The sequence below is a fragment of the Antedon bifida genome, chromosome 1 (genome assembly GCF_963402885.1).
Source record: "Antedon bifida chromosome 1, ecAntBifi1.1, whole genome shotgun sequence".
Taxonomy (NCBI): Eukaryota; Metazoa; Echinodermata; class Crinoidea; order Comatulida; family Antedonidae; genus Antedon; species Antedon bifida.
Window position 1 is genome coordinate 7,070,590 of NC_136226.1, and position 24,856 is coordinate 7,095,445.

At 34.2% G+C, this 24,856-nt stretch overlaps 3 protein-coding genes and 1 long non-coding RNA gene across 6 annotated transcripts; 2 read left to right on the forward strand and 2 right to left on the reverse strand.

The window, feature by feature from the left end:
• Positions 1-2,663: 2,663 nt before the first annotated feature.
• On the forward strand, positions 2,664-6,215 carry LOC144840019 (uncharacterized). The gene is made up of 3 exons (XR_013611821.1): positions 2,664-3,069; positions 5,426-5,491; positions 6,045-6,215. It is a non-coding gene; the product is annotated as an uncharacterized LOC144840019 (long non-coding RNA).
• On the reverse strand, positions 3,350-5,593 carry LOC144839992 (uncharacterized). Of its 2 annotated transcripts, none has more exons than XM_078695607.1 (4): positions 5,406-5,593; positions 4,923-5,061; positions 4,098-4,190; positions 3,350-3,566 (listed from the first exon to the last, which is right to left on the reverse strand). In XM_078695607.1, exons 2-4 carry the CDS (start codon positions 4,975-4,977, stop codon positions 3,379-3,381), a joined length of 336 nt encoding a protein of 111 aa, XP_078551733.1. In that variant the 5' UTR covers positions 4,978-5,061; positions 5,406-5,593; the 3' UTR covers positions 3,350-3,378. The 2 variants fall into 2 exon arrangements, with proteins under 2 accessions (XP_078551733.1, XP_078551741.1); XM_078695615.1 differs by having other exon boundaries at positions 4,923-5,080.
• A 110-nt stretch (positions 6,216-6,325) lies between the features above and the next one.
• On the reverse strand, positions 6,326-10,248 carry LOC144839970 (methyltransferase-like protein 27). 2 transcript variants are annotated; one of them, XM_078695584.1, is made up of 6 exons: positions 10,144-10,248; positions 8,415-8,549; positions 7,891-8,013; positions 7,247-7,382; positions 6,962-7,054; positions 6,326-6,668 (listed from the first exon to the last, which is right to left on the reverse strand). In XM_078695584.1, the coding sequence occupies exons 2-6, from the start codon at positions 8,523-8,525 to the stop codon at positions 6,478-6,480; spliced, it is 654 nt and encodes a 217-aa protein (XP_078551710.1). In that variant the 5' UTR covers positions 8,526-8,549; positions 10,144-10,248; the 3' UTR covers positions 6,326-6,477. The 2 variants fall into 2 exon arrangements, with proteins under 2 accessions (XP_078551710.1, XP_078551702.1); XM_078695576.1 differs by having other exon boundaries at positions 8,415-8,568; positions 10,144-10,242.
• A 3,202-nt stretch (positions 10,249-13,450) lies between these two features.
• Positions 13,451-23,292, forward strand: LOC144853172 (uncharacterized). The gene is made up of 14 exons (XM_078711108.1): positions 13,451-13,587; positions 13,958-14,143; positions 14,306-14,626; positions 15,110-15,247; positions 15,850-16,095; positions 16,447-16,596; positions 16,952-17,218; positions 19,033-19,170; positions 19,444-19,809; positions 20,308-20,445; positions 20,899-21,144; positions 21,534-21,689; positions 22,030-22,400; positions 22,760-23,292. The coding sequence occupies exons 1-14, from the start codon at positions 13,497-13,499 to the stop codon at positions 22,793-22,795; spliced, it is 2,850 nt and encodes a 949-aa protein (XP_078567234.1). The 5' UTR covers positions 13,451-13,496; the 3' UTR covers positions 22,796-23,292.
• Positions 23,293-24,856: the final 1,564 nt, after the last annotated feature.

Genomic DNA, 24,856 nt, shown 5'->3' on the forward strand with positions numbered 1-24,856 from the left:
TCGCGTTAAGAATAGAGGAAACGCCTTTAATTGCCATAAAGTTTTTAAAAGTTTAACATATAAAAAAAAAACAAGTATGAATTATCCAGAAGCAAATATAATCATGTTTTGATTTTAAATTAAAATATTTATATAAAAGTAATAATGAGTCATGTTAGTTGATATTAATTAACATGTTTTTAAAGCAATTGTATTTTTTGTAGCTGCAACTGAAAGTGTGTACATTGAATGTACACATGTAAAAGTACCTGTCTATATGAACATTATTTGTGTCATTTAGTTCAGTTTAGTGCTCCGGCCATGATTGAAATGAAATATTTGTAAAGCATAGCGATATTATATTATAAAAAAGTCTGTGGTAACTGTGCAGTGTCAATAAGTATTGTGAATAAGTTATTTTGGTTTTAAAAAAAGAAAGAAAAATGGTTGTATTGTACATTAAGATTTGTTGCACTGCAATGCTAGTAGCAGGTGTAGTGCTACGCTAGGTATGTACGTGTAAGTTATTTTGGTTAAAAAAAATAAAAAAATGAATTTTGTGGTTAGGATGCTAATGCAAATGGCTGTTTACTAAAGATATATTTAATTGTGTGTGTGTAGGCCTACTCCTCTGTATGTTTCTTTTGAACGTTTCCAATGTTACGTGGCGCCGTTTAAGACATTTTAATATTTCTTAATTAGATGCCAAACGGCGCCCCGTACCTGTAAGAAATCTATTCTTTATTTTGTTTTGTTTGCATTCTCTCGCAGCTTGTCATTCCAAACTACACTGTGACACAAGCCACCACTACGGATATAACCGTGTATATCTTTAGACAACCCATCGTTATTATTGTACAAAAAATATATATTTATTCTTCCCTCTGCAATGCGTAGTTTATATATTTGTAAGTTAATTTGCATATTTAGAAAAAAAAACCTATTTATAATAATCGTTGAAAAAATGCATGCTTTTTGTATTAAGTATTAGTAATTATTTTATTTGTACGTTAATTTTATCCAAATATATTTTAATATTAAATTCTTAAGCAAGACGCTTTGTATAATGGAATACTATGTAGTTTGATTCGTTACTGTTCAGTTTTATTTATTTGAACCATAATTCTGTTTTCTGTTCTCATTTTAACAATGAAAATAGTTTTACATTGGAAAAACATCTTATCTAGGCCTATACCAAATTTGACTATGTTTCATAAAAGTCTTCATAATTTGTGTCACCATCGTTATTTATCATATGATCTTTATTTATTCATCATGTATAGTGTATCGTAGCGGCAAAGTTCATTCAAATGCATGACGTCATCAACGTATCAACCGCTGTAACTTGCCAATGTCACAATCGGTTTCATCGCCTATTTGTCACAATCAGCATTATTTTATATTGTCGCAATCGATTTATTATATTGCCCATTGTCACAATCGGTATTATTTTCTTTTGTCACAATCAGCATTATTTTATATTGTCGCAATCGGTTTATTATATTGCCCATTGTCACAATCGGTATTATTTTCTTTTGTCACAGTCGGTAATGTTGCCCATCACAATCGGTATTATTTTCTTTTGTCACAATCGGTATTATTTTATATTGTCGCAATCGGTTTATTATATTGCCCATTGTCACAATAATCGGTATAATTTTCTTTTGTCACAATCGGTAATATTTCCCATCACAATCGGTATTATTTTCTTTTGTCACAGTCGGTAATATTGCCCATCACAATCGGTATTATTTTCTTTTGTCACAATCGGTATTATTTTATATTGTCGCAATCGGTTTATTATATTGCCCATTGTCACAATCGGTATTATTTTCTTTTGTCACAATCGGTATTATAGTCTATTTGTCACAATCGGTAATATTGCTTATTGTCACAATCGGTAATATTGCCTATTGTCACAATCGGTACTATAGTTTATTTGTCACAATCGGTATATTAGATTGTCCATTATCACAAACGGTATTATTTCCGAGAGTCACAATCGGTAATATTGCTTAGTGTCACAATCGGTAATATTGCCCATTGTCACAATCGGTATATTTTCTATTGTCACAATCGGTACTATAGTTTATTTGTCACAATCGGTATATTAGATTGTCCATTATCACAAACGGTATTATTTCCGAGTGTCACAATCGGTAATATTGCTTATTGTCACAATCGGTAATATTGCCTATTGTCACAATCGGTACTATAGTTTATTTGTCACAATCGGTATATTAGATTGTCCATTATCACAAACGGTATTATTTCCGAGTGTCACAATCGGTAATATTGCTTATTGTCACAATCGGTAATATTGCCTATTGTCACAATCGGTATTATTTTTGTCAGTTTCCATATAGTTTGTGATGTTTGTGTAATGTTTTAAGGGAATTTAATGAGCTTAAACGAAGAAAACGAGAAATAAAATGAAAGATTTAATCTAATATCTGGTAATCATTATTTTAACTTTCGTCACCGCTGTCATACGGAGCAGGCGAAATACCGCAACGATAATCTAGCCGATACAAATATGCAACAGTACTAATAACGTAGCCATCATTCATGGGGGTATGGTTGTTAGGTCAGTCTCAAATCAATGTTGGGTTAAATAATATGTTTAGTTATTAGGCCTGCTGAACTTTGCACATTGCAAAATTGTCAGTGACGATACGAACAGACGTTTGTACCGACTAAAGGTTCCGGTCTCTCTTCTTGTGGCGCTTTGACAAATCGACACCTGTATTATAAAATCAGAATCTTTTGGAAATTGGAAGCTGTGGGTCTTTCGTTGTTTCACTGTATTCCACTGAACTGTAGACAATTATCATCAGATACACAGCATTTTGGTGATTTATCTAGGTGCTTTATTAAGGATTGGAATAATGTACTTGTACGAAGTTCTGTAAACGATAGGCCTATAATATGCATAATTGGATTCTACGGCAGTTCCAGATTTCTACAGATCGTCCAGATGGTGCAAATGCCATAGTGGTACATGATAACAAACAAAGTAGGATGCGGAATAGCGGATTTTAAACGCTGTGCTCAAGGAGATATAAACACAATAATGCTATGACAAAAAAGGTATATATAAATTCATTTATTAAAGTTCGTTATACAAAATATATCTATTTTCAGAACTTTTTTCACACACAGCCAGCAGAGTAACTTCTGGCGATTTTATAATGCCAAATTATTTATAATTTAAGTACTATTTTTTTACAAATAAGCTTTTGGGGAATCATTTCTATAAAAATAAGAGGTAGTTGCCCAACTATAAATCTAAATATATGGTGTACTTATTGCACTAATAATTGTTGGGTTAAGCCGCTGTAGGTCTAACGATGTACATTTAACATACTTCATTCCAGGCCTATATAATACAGATTCTTTCTACAATACTTTGTGTATAAAAACTGCCATCTTCCATTGTTGGTCTCCTCCATCGAAGTTACCTCTTTTCATTAGCTCCCATTTCATCGAACGCTCTTTTTCTTGCATGTCATCTTCTAGTTGGTTGTTTGAATATGGTTGATACTCGTCTATCCATTGTTGTCTCAACACGTTGACAATAACACCACCTGTAAATGTAAATTTAATTCATCGCTATTCAATTTTACTCATAAAAGCTTGTTTCATTGATATTTAACAGGCAACAGGTGGCAAGGGTGTTTTATTATTTTCTCACTTTACTTATTTTAATTTTGCTTTTGTTTAAAAGTTGTTTTTTTTTCGTTTTTGTATGTATAAAAGATATGAAAACAAACAAAAAGACAGTTGGGCAGTTAAAAGACCTTTGTATAAAATCGTTTCATAGTAGAACCAATATAATTTACTTTCATTTATTTGCGCTTTTGTCGTAAGGAAGATTAACTCCCACAATAGTGGGAGTTAATAGTGTCCTGTTATATAATTCAACAACAATACACAAATTCACTTTATTTGATTGCACTTTTATAGAATGAAGTGTAACGGCCTATACAATTGCCATATACGATGACACATTATATCTATAGAATTCAACCATTGATAATAGACACAATACAATATAATTTGTTTACACTTTCAGAATAGTAAAATGAATGTCAACTATACAACAGTAATAGGCTTACCTGGTTTAACTATCTGAATCCATTCATCGAAACAATCTGAATGAAAGTGGCCAGGGACAAAACCTCCAACGCATATAAGCCCGTCGTAACAATCTAGATGAAAACATAAAATCATATATTATCAGCCTGCACAATTTTTTAATTCACATTTTTGGTTGAATATGACATTTTAATGTCCCATAATAGTTATTTCGGTCTGTCGCCTGTGATTGGTCAATTCACTTGCGCTGTCCTTATTTGTCGTTGCGTTGCGTCTAAAGCGTGGTTCCCACTAGCGACGCAACGCAAGGACGTAACGCAACGCAAGTGAATTGACCAATCACAAGCGATGGCTTATTCGCTTGTGATTGCTAACTGTCTATAACTTCGCTTGTCATTGGTTAAAACGCTTGCGTTGCGTTTACGTCCTTGCGTTACGTTCTAGTGGAAACCAAGCTTAAGAGAAACCAAGCTTTAATTATATATTTTGTTTATTTCATACGCATCCAATAGCGAGTAGCTATTTTATAATAGCTTATAAACTATCTCATTTAAGGCTTAGGAAGTGGAGTTGAAAGAGTCGTGAGTTACAACCCTGACACTAGGTCAGGATTGAAATCTTGGGATTGGAAGGCAAGCACGTTAACCACCAAGCAAGTGTGTGTGTGGAACCCTTTCCTGGTTTTATGAACATTGTTATGTTATGAAGACACTATGTATAGTACTTTCATAAACTGTCCTAAATAATTTAATTCTAAGTTTCCAATGTAAACGATACTGGTACGAGTACTAAGAACTTTGGATGAATGGAATTGTTTTGAAGTTGTGCATCTACCGGCAACTTACCTGACGTTATTTCAAGGGTCTTGTCGTCAACCCAAACACAAATTAGTTCATTCATGATATTCTTTCTGGCAGCTACGTCTAAACTCTTCTGAGATGCATCCAATCCGTCAATGTTTCGATAATAACCGAGTTTAGAAAGCTACAAATAACAGAATATACTTACCACGTACAGTACGTTAGAAGACAAAACATTTAAATATTACTCTTGATTTCACAAACTCCTAGCATAACATAAGATAATGTGGCCAAGGACTCTTGAATAATGTATATACTATAAATCTACTGTTTGTTAATAATTATATAAAAGTATTTTCTATTTATGCAATTTTGTAAATTTACAAAACCGTATTAATGACATAGAGAAATGATTTCTTATTGGTCTTTTTCGGATGTTCTGCTTAGATGTTGGGCCTATCATGAAAATGATAATACAATATCACATGTTTTTTGTATTTATCGCATGTATTTTTTTAATAAACATACCTCACCCGCTACTCTCCCAGTACCACAAGCAAAATCCAGAATACGTGCATCGGTGTTTGGCAAGCAAGATGACAGTATACTTGCAGGTATTGCTGGGCCATTGTAGCCACTACTTATTTGATTCTATGCAAAATATTGTTTAAATAGTTTAGTTTTATTTTTTTCTCTAGTTATTTTTGGAGAGAATAAGTATGTAGGTGTGGGTCGGGAAGATGGTTACAGTACATTATACAGTATATAATCCCCGTTATGGCTATGGCTGACCGACTCAGCTGGTTTTATCAACATATTTTTCAGGCCCCTATTATTTAGTTTTCTGGGTCACTCTACTATAGGCTACATAAATTCTTCTCTTATGGTGCATGGTATCGATGTGGAACTGTGGAATCACGGAATTTATTATTTAAATATTATTATAATTATTCAGCCTTTTATATTTATCGTATTCAGATATATAACTACACGCCGTAATGAATTATACAATCTTCTACAGTCTACAGACCCGTACAGTTTCGTCAAAAAGGACTGCATGCTGGTCAGTCAATTTTCTACGGCGTTAGGCATGCAGTGACCATTACCTTTATTCAGTATGCATTGATCTCTGTAATTGAGAAATTCTTTTCTCTGTGTTTTTTTTAGTGTACCGGATGAAGTGAATTGGAAAACGTAGCCTATAGTATAACCCAGTTAGGCGGAAAATGGAAAAATCATGCTTACATAGGAGTTTTGTAAAGAATACGTCAATTCAGCACTTCCTTTGTATTGGTATATTCTATTGTTGTTCTATTGAATAAATACGTTTTTTTTGTCGCTCGGTCTCCCTATTAGCATTCACATCAAGTGTGTGTGTATGCGTCCAAAATAAGCTTGTCGACAGTTAAATCACCAATATTCAACAATAATAACTTTGAGACTGAAAGTAAGTATCAAAAATGCCAATTTTATTATTATCTAAATACTATATTGTAGCCCTATAAAATATATAGTTAATATATATTACACACAGATATTAATTATACAGACCCGTAAACAAGACAAAACATGCTTCATGAAAGCATTGCGGTATGAGAATCTATAATATTTTATGTATAAAGACTGCCATCGTCCATGTTTTATCTCCACCTCCTTCAAATTCATCTCTTTTAATTAGTTCCCATTTCATCGAACGCTCTAGTTTTTTCACGTCATCTTCTAATTGATTGTTTGCATATGGCGGATACTCGTCTATCCATTGTTGCCTCAGCACGTTGACAATTATACCACCTTAAAATACAGAAATGGAAAATATGGTTTACCGCAAGTGGAATTATTCTATTGAAGTTACCATACTCCTAACCATATGCCTAACAGCCGAACTAAATAAAAAACTGAAAACTCGTTAGGCCTACTGTACGAATAAAGTACCATTATATTATAGAAAACATTTTCTTCTGACGAAACTGTCTTCAAACGTAAGATATTAGTTATACTGGTTTACCATATCATAGGCCTACCATTATTATATTGTTACGTACTAATTGTGGTTTACCGTCAGTTGAGCAGTCAAGATAACTTACCTGGTTTAACTATCCGAATCCATTCATCAAAACAATCTGAATGAAGTTGGCCTGGCATAAAACCTCCAACGCACACAAGCCCATCGTAGCTATCTAGATGAAAACAGAGAAAACATGCAGATATAAGTTCACATTACAATTAGAATTTTATATAATACTTCTTTTGGCAGGGTATCACGTCCTCGTCCTTCTGATGGGACGTTCAGAAGAGGCGCTATTGACGGACGGGCCTAGCCTATATCATGGTCGAATGTCAGGAGGGCCGTGTTTATCATTTATGTTTACCTGAGGCTATTTTAAGGGCTTTGTCGTCAACCCAAACACAAATTAATTCCTTCATGATATTCTTTTTGGCAGCTACATCTAAACTCTTCTGAGATGCATCCAACCCGTCGATGTTTCGATAACCGTGTTTGAAAAGCTAATAACAAAATAGAATATTAAAAACAAAAATTAAAATATCGATATCTGGACAACCTTCTGGAATAGGTCTATCAACCCGGGCCGGGAAAAGATTACTGCATTTGAGAAATTGGGGAACAATACTCATATTCCATCGGAAATGAGACCATGTTAGCAATAAGGTCACTGTTTATTTTATCCTAATAAATAATAGAAAATTATACCTGGATTGTCCGTAAAATAAGTATGTCCTTAAGCAAAGAACTTTGCTTTACTTTCATTTCATTTGAAGAACATTTATTAATTTCAATAATGGCAAAATAACAATATATATAATATAATTAATACATTTTAAAGACCATTTTTGGGGATCCTGTATTAGAAAAAAAACAAGGTCTTTCTTCAAATGCAGAATGCCAAAGAAATGTATTTGTCCAAAAGTAAATTCACCTTTGTAAAGGGTCTTTCACACATGTTAGAACAGGTGTGAACGACTCTTAAGTATAATAAGGATTAAATAAACATACCTCACCCGCTACTCTCCCAGTACCACAAGCAAAATCCAGAATACGTGCATCGGTGTTTGCCAAGTAAGAGGAAAATATATTTGCAGAGTTTTCTGGGCCTTTGTATCCACTCCCGATTTGGACCTGTAGAATAGTGGTGTTGTAGAATAGCAATTATAATACAATTGTGATGCCTCCCAAATCGTTTGCTCTTAATTTCACTAGTGGTGATGTAGCCTTACTCCCAACTTTTCTACAACAAATCTAGCATGTTTAGCAGGCTAATGATGATAACATAATCTGGCATTAATTGACAAAAGCAGTAGTTGGCATACTACAGCCATTTTAACAAATTGACAACAAATATACAAGGACATTTTCCTTATTAGATGAACAGGATTAAAATAAATAACAAATACACTGATTTATGTGTTTAACAATAGCATGTGCTTGGAGATTGAACCCGTATTCCGGATTCCGTACATCCGTTACGTGTGATCGAAACACGTAACGAATCTCGGAATTTCCCTTTAAACATACCGTACCTCATCATACGTTTCAGCCCAGTCATCGTATATTTTCACTTTTCCGTCAGCGTCAGGAACTTCTGAAGTTATGTTGTTCAGTTTTTCGCATGCTATATTTAAAAAGCTCATCGTACAGTCGTAACTATAAAGATACTGGTTTATAGTTGGTACCCTGGGAAGAAGAACTTAGATTGTAACTAAGGCAAACACAAATATAGGTATGCATGCCGCCGTTCGAGCTCCGATCCGGCAGGGGTTACTCTTGAACTGGGGGTAGCGGGGTATTCAAGGATCATGATTAAACTGGGAAGATTTTAAAATGTCTGAACCACCCTCGGGAAGGTATTGGTTTCGGTGGAGTAATGAAGTATCATGGGAATGTTTCAATACCGTCAGGGAGGCGTTGTGGTTTAAATGGGATATCAAATCATTATGAAAACCAGAATTTGTTTTAAAGATTTATTTATAGTAAGAATTGTTATTGTTTCCAGCTCGATATTTGTACCAAAATGGATTTTTTAGCTAATGTTGTTATTCTTGAGAATCGGCTTTTTCGACCACCCTTTCAGCCGAATTTCAAAATGGCCGAAGTTCCATACTAAATTTGGTCATCCATATGGTATCATTTGAAAGGGGATGTCATTTTATTGAATTATTACAGCCATATCAATAAACGCATAGTTACCTTAAAATGTAACAGTATTGTAAAGTTATTAGAATACTTATACATTTTCCACATGTTCATCTTAATTCTTAAATTATATTATAGATATATTGTCTCATATAGTAAAAAATATATATAAAGAAAAACATAAAAAAATTGTTTTAACTCGTTGCATGCTTATTTTAAAATGTATGTACACTGTATTTGCATATTAATTGTGTGACCATGGCAGGATAGAAAACAGCTCATCTCCTGTATATTATTAGTTCGCTCATACTCATTTATAAGAATACAAATACGAACGTATTTGTATTCTTATGAATGAGTATGAGCGTATATGCCTAATGCAAATTATCATATACAGTAGATGAGCTGTTTTCTATCCTGCCACGGTCACACAATTAATATGCAAATACAGTGTATATAAATATTAATTTAAATAAGCAGGCAACGAGTAAAAACATTTTTGTTATGATTTACTTTATATATTTACTTTGCGCCCTCTGTAGAATCTGAAACCATCTCCTTTACTACCTCATACTGAGTGCTGCTCATCGGCCGCCGGAAATTTCTATCTGAAGGGACCGCCCAGGATTGACTCGGCACATCGTGGGAAATTTCTATTTTTTTTTGCCTTTGTGTAAAAAAAGGGCACATTTAAAATGTAGGTGATAGATCCGCCCTTGGTTAACCCTAATATAAATAGAACTTCTATACGGTGGCTCAACTTGTTATCCGTCTTTCACGCTTTAAATGTCTTTAATTTGAATGACCTACAATCGGAACGTAATCCATACATGTATTTGGGACCAAAAATGCGTTTATTTTTCAGGTGAAAATAGGCAATTAATTTCGCAACTCTTTTTTCCTTATATGGTAGTATAATTGTTTTTTTCTCTGTACCCGCCACTGGTAATAATATCATATTTCTTGATATGCCAAGTCACGCTTATACATCATTTTAAATCAGAATGTGTCCAGTTGATATGCCTAACTGGTCTATATTCTTAAATACCATTTAGGGCCTACACTTGACAGTTTGATTTTCATTTTATAAAAAATATAACAACATTTAAAACTTACCCTGGACTGAACGGTGCTCAGTAACAATTAGAATATAACTATTATACTGCTGTAAGTGTATAGTCACTCCGATCTACCGGGCACAGTTCCGCAAGCCGAATGGAAACATTCAAATGATCATGCTGCGTATATATTATTTCACGCTTCAAACGTCTATAATTAGAATGACAATAGACCTACAATCAAATCAATACAAATTTTGATATTGTTTTAATAGAATTTATTATGGGGATGTATTTGGTGTAATAAGTGAGTTTTAAAATAATATTTTACAACTCCCTGGTGTAATGCAAGTAGAGCAGATATGGAAAAGTAGCGCCCGCGCCAGTGTATCATTTTTTTCTTCCGTCTTCCAAAGGGACACTGTATTGATTGATGGAAAGTACCTGTTTCCAATCACCTTTAGGGTAAAATCTATTATTTTAACTTCTCTCTTGTGTATAAAAAAAGAGAAAATAGTGACTGAAGAGTTTTACTGGATGTTCTATTATTAATGAAACTGACTGACAATCAGATGGGCAGGAATTTGGCTTGGTAGGGATCAACATCTGAATATTGTAGCAGAGAGATATAATATAGTTCACTATATTATATCTTTTGGTTACACTGAGATATCTGAGACAACTTTAGTTAGGAGTTGAATGGAATACAATGTAAAGTGTTATTAAACCACGTCATAATCAATAAAATAAACTGTGTTTCTTTTGCAGTCGTCTTTTCTTCTGATTGCGTTTATTTAGTTCTCTTACCATGTATAAAATGATCAAAACTTTTAAAATCCATTTTAATTTTTAACAATGCACAATTTCACACTTGAATAATTCTGAATGATAAATGAACAGAAGAGGCTTAGAGCAGAGAAAGTATTCCAACACAAGGATACAATTGAACATTGGTATTGGTCAACACTAGTGTAAGTTTCTGGCCAATTCTTGAATACCTATACAAAGATTGTCCCTAAATTGCAAGCATATTGACATTCTGTTCAACAAGTAGGTCATTAGTAACCAAGTAAAGTGGGACTGTGGGATCCGGACTTTCTTCTCCTGTGATGATCCTATCAATCAATAGTCCCCCTGGAAGATGGAAAAAAAAGAAATGACAGTGGGACATAATACAAATTTAGATGGCCAAATATATTTTAAGGGAACCAGTGCGCAATACGCCGAAAGAAACTCTCTATGGTGACCTTGGCTGGGTCCCCATGGAGATCAATCAAATTATTTACAGAATGAAATTTGTACAGAATTATTAAGATGTATATCCATCCATATGTGCCAAAAACTAAATGTTGTTAACAATGATAAGCCAAGGATGTAACTTCCGAGATTTTCGATTCAAGTTTCTAAATTTAGCAGGTAAGCTTTTTCTCAGAATATATACCTAATGTAGTTATCAAATTAAGAGAATGTAAAGATACCTTACCTCCTAAACTACCACTGATTCCCATTTTTCTAATTTTCTTGATCAATAAGTTGTGAGGAACCACTAAAGGCCTTCGATCAATCAAGAAAGATCGCATGAACATCAGGAGGCCGTGCGAAGTCAAGAGTACATGCCCATTTACCAAGGATAAGGTTACAGGAAAACCAGGCCTAAATCCAAGTTGCTGGGGGAGATAGATATTTTAAAGAGCAGCGTTACAGATATGATATCGTGTATAAGTCTCTACATAAGTTTACAAATAACAGGTGAGAGAAATAGGACGATATGATGTAAAAGACCTTTGTAGACCGGTACAACATGAGCTAATTGTTTCCATTTTTCAGGAACATGCTCAGTTGTAAAGAAAAGTTAAACAGTCAGCTAAAGGTTTAGATAATTATTGAAACAGATATTAATTTTAGCTGCAATCTTGTCCGGTCATGAGGCACTATTTCTTAAATGGATTTCTGGACATCGAAAGGAGTAAAAACAAGTTTATCATTTGAATCATATTTTCAGGAAAAGGAATAGAATTTAAATTTGGCTCAGATGGATTAAAGCATCTTTGAAATGGGCAACAATTTCTGCCTTGGAAGTAAACATTTCGTCATTTACATTGAAGCAATGCCTAAATTGTGACGTCACTTGGCGAACAACATACCAATTTGTTTAGTTAGTCACTTACATGAATGATTTTCTGTTGAAGCTGAATAGTGTATTTACTTCAATATTATTACATTTCTTAAAGCCCCCTTCCCTACGTTTTTTAGATCTAATTTAAGATCACAAACTATATTTAATGTAAAAATAATACTATATGGTCCTATTGCGATAACTTTTTTCGTCTTTAAACGGTTAAAAATGTGAAAAATAAGTCGATTCTAATAATTATAGCGGCCCGCTATAAATCCCAAAATGCATTGCGCGCGGATTGATATTTTTGTTTTTCACCTGTAATTCGCCCACTTTTCGATCGATCGTGAGGCCAAAACAAATGGAAGACTCCTAACTTTTCAGCGAAAATACCGGGTTTTCCCCAATTTGTATCAACGGAGTCTGGCAAAAATAGAAAGACAATTAATGCAGCAACTATACAACGTCAGGCTAGGTATATAGCTAGCGTACGATGTTCGTACGTTACCGATGTTTACCAGCTAGGCCTACAAAACTAAGCCTAGCTAGGCTAGGCCTAAGACCGTCCGCGAGAGGTCGATCGCCGCGAGCTACTTAGGTAGTGCATTGTTTCTCACTTTTTATCATAATTTACCATAAAACGTACATTTAAGACAAGGAATGACATGGTTTAATGTTTTTAAAGTGATATATATGTATTATTTTCCAAAAAACGTCCAAAATTGCAGGGTAGGGGTCTTTAAATTTAAGCCAGATATTTTGTTTGCTAGATTTTATGGCTTTTGCGAAGGATTTTGGTCAGGGGTAAAACATGGTTTTCTAGGCGTTCCACTAATAAGTTTACTTGGTATGGCACTACTATCAACACATTTTATAAACACATACCAGGAATTCCAAGTTTCATTGATATTATTATCTTTGAGCGTGTTTGACCAACCATTACCATAGCAATACATTTTTCGTTTGACATTTAAGGTTTACGTTTCAACTTAGGTAAATTAAAAGTAGTTAAAATTGATAGATGATATGAATTAGCAATGGAATCAAAGACCATGCATTTCATGATTGTATGAACATTATTGACACGTACAAGCTAGTTCCCAGTGATAGCATTTTGTTGAAAATAGTTCATGTTGTAATGACGGAGATTCGTAAAAATAAAACATTTTGGCACATATGGCGTGTCATATTTGAGCTGGAATGGGACGCCCGCTGGTGGCTGGTGGTGGTTCTTTTTTAATCTTTCTTGCTTTTTTTTCAACAATTCGATCGATTATCGGCGATCAGATCAGATAATGGATGATCACAGTTACAGCAAAGCTCATTCAAGATCGAAATCTATACTTTTCACAGCTCAAGTTTTTGGGGAAGCAATACCGGATGAAGGTTAGACTAGGCCTAGGCCTATACCATGGGATGTTATTAAGCCTAGGCCCTAGCTAGGCCTAGGCTAGACCTATAAAAGTTCTTAGCAAGCTAGGCCTAGCTGGCCCAGGGCCAGGCTAGGTCTACTAGGCCTAGGCCTACTACTAGATGGATCGCCTAGAGCTACTGTAGGCCTAGGGCAGACAGGAAGGAGGCTTACTCCTACTAGGCTAGTAGGCCTAGTTAGTAAGTAGACCGGAGGCATACCATAGGCTAATAGCCTAACTAGGCATTGCCATTGGCTAAAATTAAAAACGCTAGTTTTTAGGCTAATTCAAATGTAAACATTGCATATTTTATTCTTAAATTTTCTACTACGGTCTATTTACAGGTTCACCCCAATTCTTAAATCCAGAAAAGCACCTACGTCAAGTTAATGAATGCTGCATTATTAAGTGTGAGGAAAAAGAGCATTGCGAAGGATGGCATTGCCCCCTCTGTAACATGACTAGATCAAGATATCGAATGAGGAACCATTTCTTCACAGTTCATTGGGCGTCTCGCGTTACAATTGGTGGTAACTATTTTTCTTACATATTGTTATTAACATATTGTTTCCTGAATTATGATTAGATTACCATAAAACTATTATAAAATGTCATTATTTAGTTTTCATCATGTTATTTTGAAACATTGCATCTATTTTTTACTTGGTTATTTTTTAATGTTTTTGAAACAGAAATCAATTCGTTGCTTTGCAAGTGTAAAATCCCGAATGTGACGACACCTCGCCATTGGCACTGTCCATTCTGCAACACTAAGCCGTATTTCAAACTGAAGTATTTGGTTTTCCACATCGGCCGTGTACACAAACCAAACAAAACTGTGCAAGGATACACTCAACGAAAACTTGCTTACACCGTTGATTCTACCACCAACGCTGATGAAACAAGTGCTGAACCAACGAATGATAATACCCTGGATGTCAACAACATTCGTTTATTAACTTGGACACCCAATAGTAAAGACACCAAAGATTTTTCTTTTCTTGGTTCTCATGGTTAGTATTGTTCAACAACTGTATATCCTCTGGTATAATCCCACCCCTAGAACAGGAAACTGGGCCAACTTTGGGGGGTGGGACTATACCCAGGAAATGCCTGGTTTAGGAAATAAATGATTGGTATTATCATTTCTTGTAAAAACTGAACTGGCTAGAGAGAGGTCTACATCCAGACCAAAAGTCAATACTGGGACTATACCTGGGGATATGCCTGTGAAATCAAACATAAAGTAGAGGGTAGAGATTAGACCCCAACTGGGATTATGTGCGAGGATATACGGTATTATTGTTCATGCTGGGCCCTCTGGGACGACAGTCTTTGACTATAGTGGTCCCCCGGTGTAAAGGAAAAATAAATAATACAATAAAAAATATTTTAAAAATTGTAACCCTACTTGTAACCTGTCACTGATGACATGTTTTATTAAACTGTATACTACTACTAGGTTGGTTTGACCAGTTTATTCTATTTGACCACAGGTTGCAAATTGATTCGTTGTACAGACCCTGGTCACTGTGCTGGCTGGCATTGCTCTCTATGTCCACATGCTACACAAAAACACAGAGTTAGAAGACATTTACTATCTACGCATTGGGCATGTAGGATTGAAGTCGGCGGTAAGTTAAATGATATCACTATATAAAGGGGATCCTTTTTTTTGGTGTCCCCTTAAAGATACCGTAAATCTTCTAATAGTAACCCACACTCTAATAGTAACCCCCCTTAAAGAATAGTAACCCACCCTAAAAAACAATCAAAGAATAATAACCCAGGGTTACAATTAGATTTACGGTATATTGTTTAAAAAAAATGTTTTTCAATGTTTTTGTTGATATGCCATTTTAATGTCACATAATTGTTATTCACTTTGACCAAAAATTGGATTGGAAAAAAAAAATCAAAGCAAAAAATAGTCAAATCGATTGGATTGAAGTCATGTTTTTTTTGGTTGAATTTAACAGTTTATTTAGTCTTTTTATGAGTGAAAACATTATTGTTTTTTTTTTTTCCATGGGAGTGATTAACCATATTAAAACTGCAAAATGGCCTATTCAAAGTCTCTTTTTGGTAATCTTAATTGTTCATGTTTTTGTGGACAATACTGTCAATTCTATATTTATGTGCTGTATTGTAGAACACCCTTACATTATTACATACAAATAAGTAGATTGTTTACAAATAACACATTTTTCATCTATGACATTTTATTGGTTTGCAGATAAAGTGGCAGTAATGTGCAAATGTGATCAGATCTCAAGATCTGGCTTAAGACATTGGCATTGCCATTTCTGCAATAAGAAAATGTCTCGACCTAAGAAATTAATATTGCATGTTATGAATGTCCACAAACCAGACGATCTTGTGAAGAGATATTCAATGGGAAAACTTCACAGCTGTTTTAACACAAGTGGTATTGTTTCAGTACCACCAGCAGTGGACGACAAACAAGAATTTCCAATACAAGGTATAGACATTTTGAGTGATAAGAATGTTAACACACAATTTGGTGATCTAAATGTTCCCTAGTTTCTAGTTTTATGTGTATTTATTTATTTGTTGCCAATATAAGAATAAGAAGTGAGTATGCCTGTATATGGAATTTATCTAAGTTTAGCAAAAAAAATCATCTTAAGTTTGTTTAAAGTCAGTGTTTTTGCTTAAGTCAGTTTTCAAAATAACCTCATAAACTAATTTTACATGTTTCCTTTTTTAAATAAAATGTCAGTTTTTTCATTTAAGCACTTCTTAACTATCTTGATTTAAGTAAAAATATAATACCATCTAGGGTTTATAATTAGTTGTTTTATTATTTCAGTGCCTTCGTTTGACTGTGAGATTATTAAATGCCTTGAAGCTGGTCATTGTAAGGGATGGCACTGTCCCTTGTGTACCGTAAATGGTAGAAAATATTATATAAATAATCATCTGCACACTGTCCATTTTGGTTCCAGATTGGAATTTGAAGGTAATATTCTTTATAGTTAATTGTACTTGTCAGGAAATTTCCCACAATATCTCACTGTCACATCAGTAAGCATGGGTTGTGAAATTTGAAAAATATATCAAATATTGATTACTTTAGAGGTTTTCTTTTCATTGTTTATCAATTTTTTTATGAAGAATAATAACTTGCATTCTCCTAGTATTCATATATAATATAATATAATTTTTTCCCGAAATTATTGGAATTGGAGACAAGTCTCTCAGAGGGGCCACAAAGCCAGTGTTTTCCCCTTATATTATTATTATTATTAACTAATCTTAATTACAACAAAAAAGAAAAACAAAAATCACTTTAGTTTTCTTCTTGATTTTAACAGATAAAGTTTCAGTTATGTGCAAGTGTGGCTCAAATGGAAGAAAAACTCCCAGGCACTGGCACTGTCCACTATGCACGAATACACCATACGTCAAATCCAAAATGCTTATGAATCATGTTTTATCTGTGCATAAGCCACAAACAACTGTGAGACGTTATTGTCAAGGAAAGTTAGTGACAGTTATTAATCAAGGTGAAAAACCTGATCCACCAAAAAGAAAGAAAGAGAAACCAAATTTGACAGAGTCACTATTATATAATGGTTCAAGTAAGTATGTAAAATAATTACAAATACAATGGCCTGGATGGATGCTAGTCAAGTCACCCCATCGCAAAGTTGCCCATTACACAGTCGCCCCATCGCAAAGTCGCCCCGACACAGTCGCCCCATCGCAAAGTCGCCCCAACGTAAAGTCGCCCCATCGCAAAGTCGCCCCAACACAAAGTCGCCCCATCGCAAAGTCGCCCCAAAACGTTAAAATAGTTTACAAGTGCGTAAAATGTCGCAATGATACACAAAATAACATGGAACGTGTAGGCATAAAATGGGAAGCCCCGCCATGTACTCTCAGGTCACACGATCGGCACGTTCTCCCATCATCAGAGAGGAAGCCCCCGACTAATCACTCCGCGGTCGCACTAACGTGCTAGCTAGCTCACCAGAGGGAAACCCCCGTAATTACTCCGCCGTTGTCGCACAATACAACGCACCATCTGAAGATGGGGAAACCCCTCCGGAGTTTTACGATGATATCAGTCGCGTTTAATTTTGGTCGCGATAAAATGATGTTTACGATCTAGATTATTTTTACTTTGGTCGATGAATATTTATTATTATCATTATTAGGGCTATATTACTAATTGATTTGTTTTTATTTTGCAGGTTTATGATGTAATCTTTTTAGAACTTTCAAACAAGGATTATTTTATTAATGAGTTTTAAAAAGCACATCACTCCATTAAAACCTGTAAAATAAACATTAAAACACAAATTATGTATATAATAGGATAAACATATAATGTATACGACATTTAGCGCGACCAAAGTAACAACGCGATCGATATCAAACGCAACCGATATGATTAAAACAGCGTAAACTACTACTAGCGGCGGCGCTTCATAGTCATACCGAAATAAAACCATGGGCGACTTTGCGATGGGGCGACTTTGCGTTGGGGCGACTTTGCGTTGGGGCGACTTTGCGATGGGGCAAATTTGCAATGGGGCGACTTTGTAATGGGGCGACTTTGCGATGGGGCGACTGTGCCGGGGCGACTTTGCGATGGGGCGACTTTGTATTGGGCGACTTTGCGATGGGGCGACTTGACTGGATCCCTTCAATAGGATGTCTTTATTTCAATGAAATACATTAGTTGAGTTCAACCATTTTATTTAAATATAGAGGTCACCGCAATGTTGAGTCCCTTAGCAAGACAATTATCCACCTTGCTCTTTCCCACAAAGGTGACCAAAATGGGTACTGGTGTGTAAAAATACTGACTAATCCTCCTCCAAGTCACCCCCCTCTCCTACCAACAATCATACACAATTTGTGGAGTCTGTGCAAACACTAAGGAAATAGAGTTAACACCACGGTTGTTAATCTTTAGTTTCAAATTTACCTTACTGGGATTTTTTTTGTACATAAGTTGGGGACACCTTTGTGAAAGATAGCCGAACTACCCCCTAAATAATCTCTCTCACTATAAAGAAAAAGAAGTTACTCATGGGATTCGAACCCTATACATCGATATGTAAAGTTCATAGTCTAATCCACTCGACGGTAGCAAATTTTATGGATTTGACTAATGAATATTTTATTTTGTGATGTTTCATGAGGGGCCCTAACTTATGTACAGAAAGAAATCGCGACCTGTTGACCTTGATAGATACCTCTACTTCCTTTGGCTTCTATGGGCCTGTAGAGCCTTAATCAGTGCATCCATGATTGGTCGTTGTTGATGAATGGCGAAGCAATATCAATGTTGTAAGAATAAATAAAAAGCATAAAAGAAAAATAGATAAATAAATAAAATAATATCAAAGTACTATATATACTCTTTACTGCTTTTATATTTCAGCGATTGACATTATTCCGTGTGAGTTAGACGTGCACTGTGAGGGATGGCATTGTCCATTGTGTGATAAGGCTGCTAGGAAATACATCATAAAAAGACATCTATATGCTGTCCACTGGGGTTCTCGAGTGCAAGTGGGAGGTAACACTAATTATATAAGTTAATGAATAATTAATAATAATAATTAATTAATATAATTTTCCTAGCCCATTCATTTATTATTTTAGTGGCACAAAATAAAATAAACTCTTATGAAATATTGCTTTAGGTGCAGCTCTTGTGTGGTTGAGAACTGCTGCTAAATTTTAACTAGCCTTAATTTTTCATCACTCCCACTTTTTCCCTACACTAAACTAATACTATTATTGTGAATTAATAAATTTCATTCAGAATGTTGTTTCATTATCTTTATAGATATGAAAGCACTGCTATGCAAGTGCCTAATGACCAAGGTAAAAGCATCACGCCACTTTCATTGTCCACTCTGCGAAAACGTAGTATATTCTAAGTCTGTGCAATTGCAAAAGCATATTCTACGTGAACATTCACCGACTGCTGACGTTTACCAGTATTTCAAGGACCAAGCCATAAGCATTCTAAAAGGCAAACCTCAGCGTGAGTCATTATTAATGATGGATGCAGATGAAGACATACAAACTTTTGATACCACAATGGAAACAACAGAACTTGCAGAAGCTACAGAAATCTTGGAAGCTACAGAACCAACAACGTCAGAACCAAATACCACAATTGTTAGGAAAGACCAAGATGGCCAAAATGGTAAAGAATATACTTTTTTAGAAGTATTCGTATAGGCAAGTCAAAGTAACATTTACGCAATTGTATAACCAAGGCCGTAGCGAGAGGTTAAAAACAGACGAGGAAAAGATGCTTTAAATATAATTATTAATATCAAATATGATGATCTGTGTAGGGGAATTGGGTGGGTGGTTAAAATTGAAATTTCAGACAAGCGCCGAGTCTGCCTCATAATGGCTATGGCCCACTAGAAGTTTGTATCACAAGGACCCCAAATAAGGTATATTATGTGACATTTAATAACAAAAAATAAATAAACTAAAAGAATATACTTTACATATAATATATAAAGCTCCTCATAACTAAAATGTGTATGTAGGTTTCGTTTTTTAACCACTACATTGTTGGGTCAAGAAAAGCTTGTAAAGAGTTTGCATGATCGGTCACAAATATACATTAATATATAAAGCTTTTGAAATAGAATTTGGATTTACAATTTGTATATTCTTGCTTTCTTAGAGTGGGATATGGTGAAATGTGCTGAAACAGAACATTGTGAGGGATGGCACTGTACTCTTTGTACCATGACTGGGAATATGCATAAATTAAAGAAACACTTTCGTATTAATCATCGTAGCTCTCGTATTGAAGTTGGTGGTGAGTTTTTATTGTTTACCGTTTATAGCGTTGCACTGACGTAAATCATCAAGTGCATGAAATATATATGAAAAATTGAGAAGAACTAGGGTGTCAACTTTGTTCTTCTCAGTTAACTACACCTTATCGCAACAATTCGTCGGCGACGCCATGAAGTGACACTAATGTGGCTACAGACACTACACATGTGAAATGGATTTAACCTTAACATACTATTTCATTAATTATTTAATAAAATTACACATTTAATAGCTGAATTGTCTAGCTTTACAGGGGTGTAAATAAATCATATAAATGAAAATTTCTTTAAGCTAAAATTATGTGTTTTGTAAAGCTCTCTACTAATTTGCGTTTTTCACAAACGCATGGTTATGTCAAATGACTATGCGGTTAGTATCTCTTTCTGGTGTGGTTAACAAATTCTTATTTATTTTACTGTGATTCTATTCATAGGGATGGCCATTATTGCATGTATGTGTAGGAAAGTATCCGGGCTTGGACACCAACACTGGCACTGTCCTTTGTGCGTTAATCGCAGTTTTTCAAGAATTCTTAGCCTTGAAGATCACTTTGTATCCACACACAAACCTATAGCTGAGGTGAAGAGGTTTGCAAGGGGTAACATTATAACTGTAAAAGACTATGCCAATCCAACGAAATTCAACCAGCAGTTTAGCAACGATGATGACAAAGTTGATGGTACATATGCTTTGATTGTAATTATGTATATAATACAGGGGCGGATTCAAGTATGCCCTCTAAATTTCACAAATTGTAATGCCAAAAATAAGTTCAGCACTTCATTACACTACTTTTGGCCTCCCTACTTCAAAATCTGCCACTGGAATATGGTTATGGTATGGATACGCCATCACATGTGAAATCTCATATCATAGACTCTAACCAAACCCTTAACCTTACATGAAACATATGAGACGCTGTATTACAGAGGTTGCCTATGATACTGGACAAATATTGTTTTTTTTGTAGAGATACAGCACTGAGAATCGGGTGCTATTGTTTAGATGTTCATTTCATTCATCAATCATACAATAATAAATTTATTTATATTTTTTTATTAAATTTAGAACCTCCACCAAAACAGGATTGTACTGTGCTCAAGTGTACATTGGAAGGGCATTGCCTTGGATGGCATTGTCCATTTTGTTCTGTAAATGGAGAAAGGTTCCGAGTAAGGAATCATATTAAATCTGTGCATTGGGGGTCTCGTATAGAGATGGGAGGTAAGTTTCCTAAGTAGTACAGTACATTTTTTTTATTACAAAGGATTATATGCCGTGCCACGCCTTTTTTCCTTCTATTTTAGGAATATTGTCAAGGATAACTATACATGACCGTGTTCATAGTACAAATATATACACAGTTGCTTGATTTGATTTTGATTTTTCCACTTTATTTTAATTTTTTTAATACAGTCAACTTTCTTGGGCTGACCTAATATGTCTAGTTTTCTGGAAAGTGTGGTATACAAAATGCGTTTTTAATGGTATAGATCAATTTTTCAGAGTTATTTGAAGAGTTTTCTGTATTAAAGATCTTATAATGAATAATTGTGATTTTTAGATACATGGTCAGTTTTATGCAAATGTAAAAACGCAAATAAGACGACGCCACGACACTGGCATTGCACTTTGTGCGCAGACTCTACGTTCTCAAAGTCACACATCCTGGAAAAGCACTTGATGCACATTCACAAAGTCACAACTGACGTAAAACGCTTTTCAAGATGCAAGCTTGTAGCAGTGAATGGGGTACCATTAAATGGCGAGACAGCTATGTGTAGCACTGTTACCGAAGAAGATAAACAACCTTCACTGATTCCAGAGAACGTTGACCTAGTAATACCCAATCAAAATGTAATCATACAGGATGAACAACCAATCAGAGAAGATGAACAACCCACGGTATCGGAGGAAATTTTGAAATTTACCTGTGTAAGTCATGTGCTAAGACAATTGTATCATAACTTTTTATAAAATGCATAAATAATGTCAAATACAAATTCTTTTCCGTACACTATGGCATGAATTAAAATAGTTATTATTTATACTTGCATATTCATTAAATTTAAACCTTATATACAGAATAAATACAATTATTTATCAGGTAACGCTGATATGAGCTTGGAGATAAATGTTTTAATATAACGGTTAATTCATGCAGGGAAGAGTTAAATTAATTTTTCCCTGATTCATTTGAATATTTAATATTCTTTAAAGAGGGGATGAAAAAGTTGTGGGAGGATATGCTAAATACGATAAATAAACATGTACTATTCAATTATTCTTTTCAGGCTTGGAAGCTTTTAGAAGAGATTGCAGAAAACTAATTTTACCACCAGTTGAAAAGTAAATACAGCCTGCTGCAACATTTTACAGACGGATGAACATTATTCTACGAGGAAAGGCTAGTCAAGATTTATCAATTTCTTAAAATGTTGACTAATTCGTATTGTAACACACCTAGTTGTATTCTTGCAATTTGATTGGTTAATTTCGCATCACGTGTCATTTGGTATTAGTTCTACCTAACCTAACTATTTATTCTCAAATTATTAAAGTTGTTATTGTTATACATTAAAAGAAACTCTAACCTGCCCAGTGATATACTGGAAAATTTCAATTGTTATACTGACCTGTTATCTAACATAAAAGTGATATCTAATGATGATAATTAACACGCTCTAATGCACGTTCAGCTTTCTGTAAACATTTTGAGACAAAAATGGTTAAAAATAGAACTTCAACTTTTAAATTCAAGAAATATTCTCACCATCCAACACATAGACATTCACTATTTGTATAATAAAATTACTATATATGCGCATTCATAGTGTTATCACTTTTTTATAGAGAGCCATAATAACCGTTGAGGTAACATCCGCAGAACATTAAAAAGGTCGAAATTTGGCCATTTTTGAAAAAATCCCTGTACTTATAGTACAGGGATTTTTTCGAAAAATGGCAAAAAATAGCAAGTTTGTAAAATTCAATTATTATGCAATAATATTGCTATATATGACCATATATTGCGTTATCATCATCTTATAGTGTCATAGAAACCAGTTAAGGCGAAAAATAAAAGGGTCGAATTTGGCCATTTTTGAAATAATCCCTGTACTATTATAGTAAAGGGATTTTTTTGAAAAATGGCCAAAATAGCTAGTTTTTAAAATTCAATTATGCGATAATATTGCTATATATGATCATATATTGTGTTATCATCCTCTTATAGTGCCATAGAAACCAGTTATGGCGAAAAATAAAAGGGTCAAAATTTGGCCATTTTTTAAAAAATCCCTGTACTATAGTAAGGGATTTTTTCGAAAAATGGCCAAAATAGCAAGTTTTTAAAATTCAATTATTATGCAATAATATTGCTATATATGACCATATATTGCGTTATCATCATCTTATAGTGTCATAGAAACCAGTTAAGGCGAAAAATAAAAGGGTCAAAATTTGGCCATTTTTGAAAAAATCCCTGTACTATAATAGTACATGGATTTTTTCGAAAAATGGCCAAAATAGCAAATTTTTTAAAATTCAATTATTAGCGATAATATTGCTATATATGACCATATATTGCGTTATCATCATCTTATAGTGTCATAGAAACCAGTTAAGGCGAAAAATAAAAGGGTCAAAATTTGGCCATTTTTGAAAAAATCCCTGTACTTAGTAAGGGATTTTTTCGAAAAATGGCCAAAATAGCAAGTTTTTAAAATTCAATTATTATGCAATAATATTGCTATATATGACCATATATTGCGTTATCATCATCTTATAGTGTCATAGAAACCAGTTAAGGCGAAAAATAAAAGGGTCAAAATTTGGCCATTTTTGAAAAAATCCCTGTACTATAGTAAGGGATTTTTTCGAAAAATGGCCAAAATAGCAAGTTTTTAAAATTCAATTATTAGCGATAATATTGCTATATATGACCATATATTGCGTTATCATCATCTTATAGTGTCATAGAAACCAGTTAAGGCGAAAAATAAAAGGGTCAAAATTTGGCCATTTTTGAAAAAATCCCTGTACTATAGTACAGGGATTTTTTCGAAAAAATGGCCAAAATAGCAAGTTTTTAAAATTCAATTATTATGCAATAATATTGCTATATATGACCATATATTGCGTTATCATCATCTTATAGTGTCATAGAAACCAGTTAAGGCGAAAAATAAAAGGGTCAAAATTTGGCCATTTTTGAAAAAATCCCTGTACTATAGTACATGGATTTTTTCGAAAAATGGCCAAAATAGCAAGTTTTTAAAATTCAATTATTAGCGATAATATTGCTATATATGACCATATATTGCGTTATCATCATCTTATAGTGTCATAGAAACCAGTTAAGGCGAAAAATAAAAGGGTAAAAATTTGGC